The 12,921-nt window shown below is 38.8% G+C and overlaps 1 protein-coding gene across 1 annotated transcript in view; it reads left to right on the top strand.

Moving 5' to 3' along the window:
• Window positions 1-248: 248 nt before the first annotated feature.
• The window catches only part of LOC127649938 (retinal dehydrogenase 2-like), a 30,720-nt gene continuing 18,047 nt past the window's right edge, over window positions 249-12,921 (top strand). Inside the window, exons 1-4 of the mRNA XM_052135109.1 lie at window positions 249-423; window positions 8,880-8,984; window positions 9,419-9,559; window positions 11,794-11,923. Of these exons, the coding sequence (XP_051991069.1) occupies window positions 307-423; window positions 8,880-8,984; window positions 9,419-9,559; window positions 11,794-11,923 (493 nt within the window). The 5' untranslated portion in view covers window positions 249-306. The remainder of the gene's footprint in view (window positions 424-8,879; window positions 8,985-9,418; window positions 9,560-11,793; window positions 11,924-12,921) is intronic.

Genomic DNA, 12,921 nt, shown 5'->3' with positions numbered 1-12,921 from the left:
GAGAGAGAGAGATTGAGAGATAGAGAGAGAAAGAGAGATAGAGGGAGAGAAAGAGTATGCGCAAGACAGAGAAAGAGAGAGAGAGAGTGAGAGAGAGAGAGTATGCACAAGACAGAGAGAGAGAGAGAGAGAGAGAGAGATCAGTTTATGTAAATGCTCTGTTTTAATTATATTAGGAGGACGTCCCTATTCCCTGCCCAATAAAAATGGACCAGGGCTGACACCTGGATATAAACACAGGAAGGATTGAAAGTAGAAATCACAAATCAGAAGAAAAAACCCCAACCGGCATCTTCAAGAGACGCAATGACCTCCAGTAAAGTTGAACTGCCAGGAGAGATGAAGAGCGACCCGGCTGCGCTCATGGCATCTCTTCATCTGATGCCCTCACCGGAACCCAATCCTGAGATCAAGTACACTAAGGTTTGTGAGACTTTAAAAAGCGCTTTCAAGAAGTTTCAAGTTCCTCAAATGTTCTTAAAGGGAAATGCAAACTTCGATTACATCGCGCATTTATTTGTTATTTCTGCGTGCGCTTACAAAACTTTCTTGAAGAAACGTAAGCTACTTGATGTACTTAAACCCAATCTGCCAGCAAGCTATTCGGGTAAAATAAAAGCTCTTGAGTACGGCACCTGATGACTGAATTAGTTGCTTATATGCATAGATAGAGGCTATTTGTCAATGCGTGTATTGTTTCGCTTTTGTAGTTTTGGTCCTCGCCTTGTCTTTGTTTTGGATCAGAGTATGAAAGTAATGATAGTCTATGCTGCCTGCTTTGATGAATAGAAGTGCATCGATTCTAAACTTCTTAAACATGACATGTTGTCAAGTGAGTTTCCATTGAAATGTAATATTATTATTTTCGGTCTGTTAATTTGGTAATAGGCTAGTTATGGCTTTCACTGGTTTGACGACCTTATTATTAGGCTATTTGATGTAGGCATTTCAGTGCGCTTCTCCTAACTCGTTCAGCATTTTAGTTGTGATTATTTCTTACGAGTCTTTGTCGCCATCACATCTGAAATCTTCCATCGAAAATATTTTTAGTTTTTTCTGTTCTGATTTATATTTTGTGCCCCATTTGCAACTTTAATTATCCAGATATGTCTGGATATTCTTATGTTCATTACTGGGATCACTCCCAACAACTTTCAATGCCAATATGTGCAGAAGTTCAAAAGCACGTGCTCAGGGATCCAATTTATAGTTCATAGTTCTTTAGGGATTGAGTAAAATACAAATTTGGATCACACTTGAAAATTGCTGGGAGTATGCTATAACAAGCATACAATAATAAAAAAGGAGAAATAACGAAAATGTCAGCACATCAAAGTTTGTGCTTTCTTGTTTAGACACTGATTTGGGGCTTTTCATAAGACAGTAACCTACAGAACTATTGTATGTGATATTAATGTAGTCACCACTAACCGTATTGACCTCGCTTAAATTAACCAAGAAGTGCTGATTCATCCCATAAAATGAAAGAGACGGTCTTTTCCAACATTTGTTGTGGGTTAGATCACCTTTAATTCTCCCTATTTTGAAAGTAGATTATTACTGCGAGATGAGAGGATAAAGCCGGCAAGAAGCAGTATAGGGCAATAATCATTGTGCTAATGAGAACAAAGTTCACTCAGAGCAAGAGACGGAGACACCTGTGTCATACAAGCCCTGCATCTCCTGCTCCTTCTCTACTTTTAACCTAATAGCTTCTTTCAAAAGCAGATGGGAGTGTGAGAAAGACGTATTCATCCTTAGGAATTTGAATTATCCAGTGTGTGCTAGTTGTATGGATGTGTGTGTGTGTGTGGGGGGTAAACTCCTTCACATACTTCTCCATCTCCCTCTCGCTCTACATCAACACCCCCACCCCCATGCAATTTTGCTTGTATGTGCCTGGTGCAGCACAGTACAGGCCCTGATGCAAGGGTTCAAATATGCCAAATCAATACTTTTCTTTGAAATGAAGTCAGTGCAGGGCCAAGTCTTTTATTATTTGTGCACGTCTGGGTTAAACCATTTTAGTTGGACTCCGTGGAGACTTCTTAAATTGTACTTTCTCTGCTGTTAATGAGCAGTGCTCAATGCCAGAGGCACTGAGTTATGGAAATAACATTAATGGGCATACCTAACATCTAATTTCTCTATTGCTGTCAAGCAGTTTTATAAATACTAAGTAACCTTCTTCATGCCTCCTATTCAGTTCTGGCATTTATAGTAAAACAATTTATTTCAAGCAAGGAAAGGAAAAGGTTATTGCTATCAATTCAGTTATAAATTAAACAATAATTCTGAATTATATAAAAGTTTATTACAAAACAAATTCTACAGCAATTATTACAAATCTTACATAATGGTGATGACTCACAGGTAATTTATTCAAAGTTTTATTCAAGAATGCATTATTTTATTATAATATCAGCAGTCTGTAAAATTTCAGTATCTGACTCTGTACAATTGGAGTACTCCATTGGACTCCAACATGGATTTATATTATACTGCATTTAATTTATTTATTTTTTGCACATGCCAAATGTGAATAACCTGGATTGTTAGTTTGATTGTTCCTTGCACAGTAAAATGAGTTATGATTGCCAACACACAGCCTTTGTCCTACCTAGGAATCTTTTCACCCTACTGATACACACTCATGTTTGTACTCATTATGTGACTGTCATTACACCTGTACTAGTGTGTGTGTGTGTGTGTGTTACGGATTTGAGATTAAACACAGCGATATGGAACTTATCTTCCCTTTGCTCTGCCATTGAACTTTTACGATTGAGCTTCAACTTATCATTTACCAGTATTTGTCAATGTCTTGTTGATTGGTGTGTAATTACAGACACCTGAGTTAAGAGCACAATAAAAGTTATAGGCTTACAGCATCTCCTAACATACCGGCCGCTTGAGAGGGCAGAGTGTGTGTAAAGGGCATGTGTTTGACTGGTCACGGGAGAGCTAGTCTGCTGAAGGTCTCTCTCTGTTTGCTGGCCCACTGGGCTGATAATGGCACTAAGGAAGCCATAAATTTGTCTACAGTGATGGCTAGTTATTGATGCCTTCTCCTCTATTTTTCCTCTTAAGATGGAAGAGAAAAAAAGGAAAGGCTATGTTGATAGGTGTGTGTGTGTGTGTGTGTGTGTGTGTGTGTGTGTGTATCAGTGAAATTGATTGGGACCCAGGAGTCTTTCTGAAAGAGAGGTGTTGGATTCCAGCAGGCAGGGTGATGATGTGCTCACACCATTCAGCTATAACACATAAGTGAAGCAGTCTCTTGAGACTAAAACCTGGAATAAGCAAAGAAACAGGAGACAGGCTATTACTCTCTTGCTTTCCCTTGTGTGGTGCGCTGTGACTGATAATTACAGATTTGGATTAAATGTGTTTTTTAGTCACTGATATGTCTCAAAGATAGTCAAATTATATGTAAAGTGATTTATTAACACAGCAGTACCAATTATATTTGTCTTGCAGTAAAAAGTCCCTATATATTAAAGACTTGATCATTTAATTGTCTAGCTGATAAACTGTTGTATTGTTCAGTGTCAGAAATAAACGTTTACATTAGGAGGCAATTTATTGCCCCAGGATTAGATTTTCAGGAAAAATTTTACCTTTATGTTAAATACTTCAATTCAATCAATTCATTAAATACAGATTTTCAACATTAAGATTTATTACCGCTTACCCTAAGAATTAAACATCATATATTAAAATATTTTATCCCATAATAATATGTATAACTAAGACTATAATAGAATAGTAAGAACTACATTCAATGTTACAAATAAGAAAAAATAACAAGATTTTATTACGCCTCAGAATTTTAATTTTGGGGTCATTTTTGCCCTGACCTTAATTTCATATGCTGGTGTAATCCACATATTACTAATCATAGCATATAATTCCTTTTTTTCTATTGAATGTGGCTAAATGTTTATGATGTAATATTTGTGGTTTGATTTTATAACAGAATTGGTAGGGAAAGTGAATTTAATACTGAGAACCTCATTGGGACAGAGACACTTCATAGCCATTTGTTGGACATGTCTTTATATTTAAGGGCTTAATCGTCCAGCCAAGACAGTAGTGTGTGCTGAAGTGAGGACTTTTGTAAACTAATCTGGGAGACAGCTTGAGTGAATGAGGTAGGACCCATCAATCCGTCAGTGCGTGAGATAGTACAGATGGGAGTTGGGGGGTTTCTGCTAGAAGCTGTCCAGCGGGGTGTAATATATGGCCCTGTCTCACTGTTAGGGTCAGTGGCCCTGGCTTACGAGAGCCTGTCCCATACCTCTGGAGTTTTTCACTTCAAAACCCACCATTTCTGCACATCAAACAGCACCCAATGTAGAGCATACACTGTGAGTCTTGATTTATGGTAAGCGGCACAGTGAGGACTCCTCTCTCACCCTATTTTGCTTTGACTTATAATACCCCCCCCCCCCCCCCCCCACACACACACACACACACACACACACACACTCACTCTCGCTCTTTTCTTCACATCTCCTCCATTGGTTATCTTTGGCCTTTTCACTGTTTTTCTCTATCCCCTGGGACAAAAAGCTCTATTTGTTTCCATATGTTAGCCATATTATGCACATTAATTCTAATTGTTTTAAAGCACAAATATGCTGATGTCATTTGGTATGTTTACATGCACTTTAAAATTTCAATTGCAGTCTGACTAAAACAATAAATTGTCCTTCTAAAATGTCATGTAAGGACTTTTTTTTTTTTTTTTTGGCAAAGTAGGACTAACAGACCTAGGTAATGTGATTGTAGCTCAGCTTCATCCAGCATACATGTTATACACGTTAATCAATTCACAACTGGCCTTGGCATTGCTCCACATTTCAGAGAGTGCGTTGTTCACGCTGTTCAAAATACAGCACACCATGTATTTAACACATCCTCAGCTGATGTCCATCCTTCATATATTTGAATACGCATTGTGTCATGTGTACTTGGGCAGATAAATGTAGAGCTCGACTCTGGAAAAACCAGCTGTAACTCGATTATAACTGTGTATATATACATACTGACTGGAATGTATAATTTTCTGCTGTTACATGAGTAACGAAACATTACCTTTACATTTTTTCCCTCATGTGCAGGTTGGGCTGGCTGCACCTCTGTTTGTTGGTGGTTCATCACACTTTTCTCGCATCGCACTCAGTGTGAAAGGATCTTTAAGTTGTAAGCTATAACAAGCTGTCTCTCAGTGGCCTGATCCTAGTCCAGACCCATGCGCTGATTTCTTTTACTTTGTAATGCTAACTAAGTTTAATAGTACGGTTGTCCCTGTGCACATATACTGTAGGTTAATATATGTTGTTGTGAAATTTCACATCTCTGCTGTGGTAATTGCAAGGTAGATAGATGTATTAAGCAGTGATTTACTTACAATGGAAGTGAATGGGGTCAATTTTTGGAGGGTTTAAAGGCAGAAACGGGAAGTTTGTAATTTTATAAAAGTGCTAACAGTTTTTCTTCTGTTAAAAGTCATGTATTACTTGAGCTGTAAATTTGTTTAAATCGTTTTTAATGTAATTTAACTGATTACATGTTATGTTATCATGGCAACCAAGTTGTAAAATTTAATGGAACTTCACACAGAAAAAGTTACTAAGCGATTTAACCACTCTAAAATCATGTTAACATGCACATTGTTTACATCTTGTGCCTATTGTTTTGAAACAGTGAATATTTTAACATTTTAACAAGTGCCTCACTGTAACCCAGATTTAATTTTTTTAAGAAAAATTCCAATTAATTTTTTTAGTGTAAATCAACATTATGCACCAAATGATGTCAATTTGAGCTTAACTTGTATTGAACCTGTTTTCTGAATAAAAGTGAGCTGGTCTAGAAAAACGATATGAAACTTCCTGTGCAAACTGAGACCAAGACTGCAGGTGCCCTTTTAGGATCTGTCTGGCTCTGTAATCCTGGCCTATCTTGTGAAAACACAGATAAAGAACACACACATATAAAAACGAGTCATTTTAACAATGGCCAAGAAATGTTTGCCATTAAATATCTCTCATGCGTCTGGGCCATTAGAAGGAGCTGGCGGCCAAACAGATGTTTCACCGGCTGTAGCGTGAGCTCTGGCATCCTCCATCCTAGCTCTGCTTCCTCCTGCAGTTGTGCGAAGTCTCCAGAGAGCTCACTGGTGCAGATGAGAAACGGATCAGCATTGTACAACTGCTAGAGTCATTCAAGTCAGCCCAAAAAAGGCCCATCTAGTTCAACCATTCCCAGAGGAACAAAGTCGACCTCTTGCTTTTGTGGGTGATAAGCCCCTTTCCTGTGTGAAGTAATGCTGCTGATAAACATCTCAGCAATAAGGAGAAGCATAGTGATGCTGTCATTGTGCACTGTTGGTCCCTCTTCCACAATGTGTTTGTGATAGGTGCTGCATATCTCACCATCTAATTATCTTTGCAGACGAGCGCAGTCAGCACCGAGAGACTGACAGCTTGAATAAAAAACATGAGGTGATTCTAAATGTTTGCAGCTGTCTTGTGTTTTGGCCTGCACATAAAACCCCAACCTATCCATGCACTGTCCACTTTCGTAACAGCCTGTAGTAAAATGTGTTAGCGTAGGATGATCTGGCAAAGGTCCATAGAGGCATTCTCTTTCTGTTTGTGTACTGCACCAAGTGGCTGTTTTGTTTACAGAATGATAAACTTTCTGGCCCCACACTGACTTAAACAAAACATAGTTGTCATAGCTAGACAGTCAGTTTTCATGCTAACTGAAGTCATTCTTTTCTTATTGTTTTTAAGCTTTTCGTACCACTCTGCCTGAAACGAAGCCTTGAAAAGAAACAGTGATCAATATGAATTTTTGCACTTTTGCACTTGCGTTCTTATCCCTATTCTATAATCAAAGCCAAAGTATAAAGAAACCTTGAGAGTTGATTTACAGCGCCGGCCTGTCACTCTTTATCAACTTTCTCAATGGGAAGAGACAAAAGTCCAAGAGCCCCCAGAGCTCAGGAAAGACTGGGCCAAATGGCCTCTAATGGTTGTCCTTTTTTAGTAGTGATTTAGATGGTGGCCCAGTCCGCCGCTCACCCAGCATTCCCCTCTCCTCCATTCCGGGGTGCCGTAAGTGTGGGGTTACGAAGAGCATAAAGCTACCCACAGTCTGCATTCTTCCCCAGCCTACTGGCCTGTCACAGTCTACCCCTGATTTAAAGCATTCCATTACAGTGACCTCAATAAATTTTAAAACTAATTCGCTCCTCTATGGGGCTTTCTGTTTTTGTAATGGGCCCTCGGCTTGACGAGGCCACTGACACTTTTATGAAGTGCTTCAAATGAGAGTCAGATTAAAGGTGGCCCCCTTAATGCAAGAGGCCTGTAAGGACAGAGGGAGGAGGAGGAGAGGAAGAATTAGAAGAGAGAGAAGGGAGGCTAATGCAAATGTATAAGAGAGGAATCAGCATGGTACAGACTGATACCTACACCCTGTTCAGGAGTGATTTATTCATGCAAATTTTAGGGGAGAGACAGACAATGATTGGGAGTGACTGAGGCAGCGAATAGAGCTTGAACCGCCTCCATGTCAACTGCCATTTTATACCTGTCCTAAAGTAAACATTCCTAGCAGTTTACAGCCAATTAAATTCTACTTAAGCCTGTAAGTTTACATTAGTAAACATGTTCAAGAGTTAGAGGAGGCCCAGGGCAGTAGCACACTTGAACCCTGCTTTGAGCTTTCTTGGAACCAAACGTTTCCCACTATACACAGATGACAGGAAGAGTACAAGAGTACAGCTGATGCTTGAATAACACCTATCTGTTTTTATTTTTTAATCAAGAGCTTGCAAGAACCAAACATGTCTTTTGATGTGCAAGGTATAAGCAGTATCTGTTAAAGAGAGTTCACCAAAAACATTTAAGTCATCATTTACTCACACTCCAATCCAGGATGAGCCCAAAAGTTTGTCCCATTTTAGGCAGAATGTTAGGGCCTGAAAGATTCAGTCACCATTCACTTTAATTGGATCTTTTTTTCAATACAATATAAAAGTAAACAGTAACTGAGACTACAATTCTGCCAAACAGAACAACACGAGGGTGAAAAAAGTGTGACAGAATTTTCATTTTTGGAAATATGTCCTTTTAAGTTTTCAATTAAATATTGAAATCACACACATTAAACACCTTATTTGGCCCTTTTGAAAACAAAATTTGTGGTTATAGCAAGTATTTTTCTTTCTTTTTTATCGAGCTTGAAATCCATCTTTTGGAATCTGAGGCAGTTGTTTTATGGACCGCTTCTTTTAACGCATCACCAGAGCCAGAGTTCGGCGCGTGTTTTATGATCTCGTAAATGAGCAGTGATGTTGTTAAACGTTGTCTGTGTGTTTCTCAGTGTTTGCATGAATTTGTGCTTGTCCATATGCACTTATGTTTGTGTGTGGATCTGTGTGTGATCTGTGTGTTGTGTGTCTGATAGGGATTTATCTCTCCTTTCCCTTTTCCCCCACCTCTTTCTGTCTGGTTTCTGGATCACGCCCAAGAGAGTGATATTGGGCAGCCCTGCAATAGCACACAGTTCCCAGAGATTCCTCTCAGTCACCACAACCATGAAGCACGCAGAGGGAGAAAGACACTCTCCTATTTCTGTGTTTCACCATGAAGTTAAACAAACTCACTGCAACTCTTTAGAAGTCTAAAGACTCAAAGTTTATGGACATGTTCTGAATTAAAATGCTGACTTGTCACACTTACTGTTGTCTTGTTTTGTTAAACAAACATTTCTCTTTTGACAAACTCTTGCCTTTTTTTCTTTGAAAAGGCCTCACCATTGCAATAACTAAAAATAATCTTTATCTTCTCTCTCTGCAGATTTTTATTAATAACGAATGGCATGATTCTGTGAGTGGTAAGGTGTTCCCCACATTCAACCCAGCTACGGGGGAAAAGATCTGTGACGTCCAGGAAGCAGATAAGGTGTGTATGTTTTCTTAGCATGCAGCATATGAGTGTGCATTGGTGTACAATCAAATTGTCAGAAATAGGTTTGGCACAATTGCTCTGCTGGACAACATTTAGTTGTACAGCACCACTATTGTGCATCCAAAATTGTGTGTGTGTGTGTGGGGGTGCTGTATTTTATTCTAATGTGGTTAAGCAAGCTAGAGGCTGTAGTTCCTCTCTGTAAATCAGGCAGAAAGTGTGGAAACCCAGAATGGATAGAGGAAACAGCGGCCCCCTGAACGTGCAACTGGGGAAGTCATTGAGACGCATCCGGAATAGATGGATTTCATTTGTCCCAGAGGTGGACAAACACCTGTTTGCAGGATAAGGTTATATAATTAAGAGCTCCCCCTCTCCTCTTGTTTCTTTCCCTCTCTGTTCATCCCCTGTTTTCCCCTTTCTTTTAGGCTGATGTGGAGAAAGCTGTGCAGGCAGCACGTCTGGCCTTCTCTCTCGGTTCAGTATGGAGGAGGATGGATGCATCTGAACGTGGGAAGCTCTTGTTCAAACTGGCTGACCTGGTGGAAAGAGACAGTGCCTATCTTGCTGTGAGTACTATGCTATGTTGTAACTATCCAACACTTTTGTCATTGTAGATCAGAAGCATATATGGGATATCCTGCTGAATATAGCAGGGCATACAAACACAATAAAGAGCAAGTTGTCACAATGGAACTTGTCACTAAACCAGTGGTGTTTCATGTAAACATTGGTAAACATTAAACACATCCACCAAAACAAATTCTATGCCTCTCTTTAAATATAAGCCTGCATTAAATATTCTGTTAAAGGCTTTTCAGGAAAATGTAAAAAGTGAAACAATTAAGGACCACAAAATTATTCATTAAACAACACAAATGGAAAAGGTAACGTACACTAATATAAACAAAAATGTTTGGGAAAACTAATATTTCAATGAATAAATAGTATAATGTAAATGTATGACATTTAAAACACATGTGACAACCTGTCCGAATGAAAATATGACAGCATGCCCTGACCTGACTTTCATGAAAAATACCTTTGTCCTAAGAACAAATTTAAACCTTTAGGTAAATATCTACCTTCATAATATATTATACGTTATTATGTATAATAATATATTATGCAATATTTACATAAATAAAGGTAACACTTTACAATAAGGTTCCATTTGTTAACAATAGTTAATACGTTATGTATCATGAACAAACAATGGACAAAATGTTTTACAGCATTTATTAATCTTTGATAATGTAAGTAAATAAAAATACATTGTTCATGGTAGTTCATAGTGCGTTAGTGTTAACATACAGCTTACAACTTTTGATTAAAAAAATGTATTAGTATATGGTGAAATGAATATTAGCCAAGATTAATAAATGCTGTAAACACATTATTTATTGTTAGTTCATGTTAATTAATGTTAACAAATGGAACTTTATTGTTAAGTGTTACCGAAAATATCAACATTTATTAAAATATAATATAAATATTGGAAACCTATAATTCTTAAAATATATACATTTCTTTAAAAGTAGTGAGAGTAGTATGGAAGTATGATAGTTCTGAATATAGCAAATGATTGTTTCCAAGCTGTTTTACCAAACACTGTCCCATGTGTTATTGTTAAGACAATCGTATACTATAGTCCTGCACCAAACTCACACCAATGCCAGAGAGCTACCTACAAGTTTTCTGATTTGCTATTTACAGAGCCTAGTGCTGTCACAGATATTATTTATTTCCCAGAACACCTAATCCCTGGAGTTTCTATTTTATGAATGAAAAAAATAAAAAATAAAAATACACTTACAGTTCCTTAAAAACACTGCATAATGTTTTTGTTTTTGTTTTTGTTTTTTTACTTATTTGATTCATAGATGTTTTGATAATCAGTTCCACAATTTCTGTGGTGGCTGGACTAGATCCAAAATACCTGACCCATGCTCCCTTATTGACATCACTCAGTCTTGATTCCCCCATAACTATCACCTTCACTCACGAACTAGTGGTCCTCAAACTTAAATCAAGTCTCATTCTATTCAGTGCCAGTTTTGGGTGAGTGAGAATCAGATTGAACAGGACAGAGCCATCTAGCCAGACAAAGACGCTCACAACAAAAAGCAAGTGTCTAATGAGTGAGCCTGTCTGGCTCGGGCTTATTAAAGCTTCATGGCAGTGGCTGGAAGACTTTCTTCCTAACAATTTTTATTTGTTCTGCAAAACCATGATGATGACAACACTGGGTTGGGACACATGACCTTTGGGTGCTAACGATCACTTAAGTTAGGAGTGAAATGTAAAAGAGAGGTATTGTGCCATGCCATGATGAGCTTGTATCTCCAGCATTCACCCACCAAGGATTTCTGCTTTTACTTCCCACTCATGGAGATGTGTCATCAGTTTCAAAAGCAAAAGTGCTGTGTTTTTGTCCGTGTGTGCGGCTCTTCTGAGTGCGCCGTGACCATTTAGAATAAATCTCTTTCATGTTGCAGTTTAGACTAAGTCTTTAATGGACTGAATCAACAGAATTTCTCCATCAAGATCTGAACAAGTGTCAGAGCAAATTGCTTTAAAGAGAAATGTGATGTCCATTTGGTTATGAATGATCATTCTTTATTTCAATCTAAACCCACAACAATAATAAATCATGACTGGGGAGCAGAGGTAAAGTGTGTGCTTTAGATATGCTAAGTCTAAATGCAGTTTGGGGGGGTGTCAGAATTAATCCCAATGAGCAATTTTTCATCACACACCCAAGCTCTCGATCCCTCTCTCATCTGTCATCTCTCCTCCCCAGACCCTGGAGTCTCTGGACAGTGGGAAACCTTTCCTTCCCTCCTTCTTTGTGGACCTTCAGGGGACCATTAAGACTCTCAGATATTTCGCTGGATGGGCAGACAAGATCCACGGTTCCACTATTCCGACTGGTAAGCTAACACTCATCTTGGCATAAACCCTCAACGTAGAGTTAGGTAAAGTACATATCCAGAAGGACATAATGCATATCACTTATGTAAATAAGACATAATAATTAGACATCCAAATAATGCAATGGAAATAATCGCTATCAAGACTGCAAGCTAGTAGCATAGTAATGCAGAACTATGACAAGCTGAACTTGATGACTTTTAAGAGGATATGAATTATAAATATCAATAATAACAAGTAAAATGCAATGTTTGATATCAGGAATTGAATTACTACTAGGGAAAGGGTTAGGGTAAGTTTTTTTTTTTTTAAATTTTACAAATCAGAAATGTACGTTTTAACTAGTGAAATTGTAATTTCTGATGTTAAAAATTAGCACTTTCACAAGTAGTAATTCCATACATGATAGGATTGGCATTTGAATTAGTGAGAATTGATGTGATTCAATTGCAAAACAAATCACTATATGAAAGCAACCAAGACCCTTAGGTGCAATCCCATCATAAAATACACATGCTTGTTCTCAGATCAAGTTGGCCTTGAGCAGAAAGACATCAGATACGGCGAGATGCTGGTGTAGGAGTAGAGCTGTGTTTTCTCTGAGGCCTGCTTAAGAAGTTGTGGGGTTATGGAGGTGCACTGAGGGTAAACAGACAAGGTCCCATAACAGTTATAAATCTGAGTGCTAATGGCCGACCTCCTGTGGAGTGCTGCCATCGGTGGAGCACAGTGACAGCTATGGGGCCGGGGGGGGAACTACAGGGCACGGGGGGGCACTGGGGGTCTGTTCTGGCTAATTTAGTTGTTTGAAAGGAACGCGGCAGGGAGCCTGGAGACTACGGGACAGCAGCAGACTTGCAACTCTGATGTCACAGTGCAGCCAGTAGTGTGCAAGTATGTGTGCGTGTGTGTGTGGCCCCCCCCCCCACCCATATTGGGCACATAGGCTGAAGGAAAGAGAGGAGCGGCAGAGGAGAAAGAGGAGCGGCAGAGGAGA

This window comes from Xyrauchen texanus, chromosome 1 (genome assembly GCF_025860055.1).
Source record: "Xyrauchen texanus isolate HMW12.3.18 chromosome 1, RBS_HiC_50CHRs, whole genome shotgun sequence".
Lineage (NCBI taxonomy): Eukaryota > Metazoa > Chordata > Actinopteri > Cypriniformes > Catostomidae > Xyrauchen > Xyrauchen texanus.
This window is presented reverse-complemented; position numbering and strand designations above follow the sequence as displayed.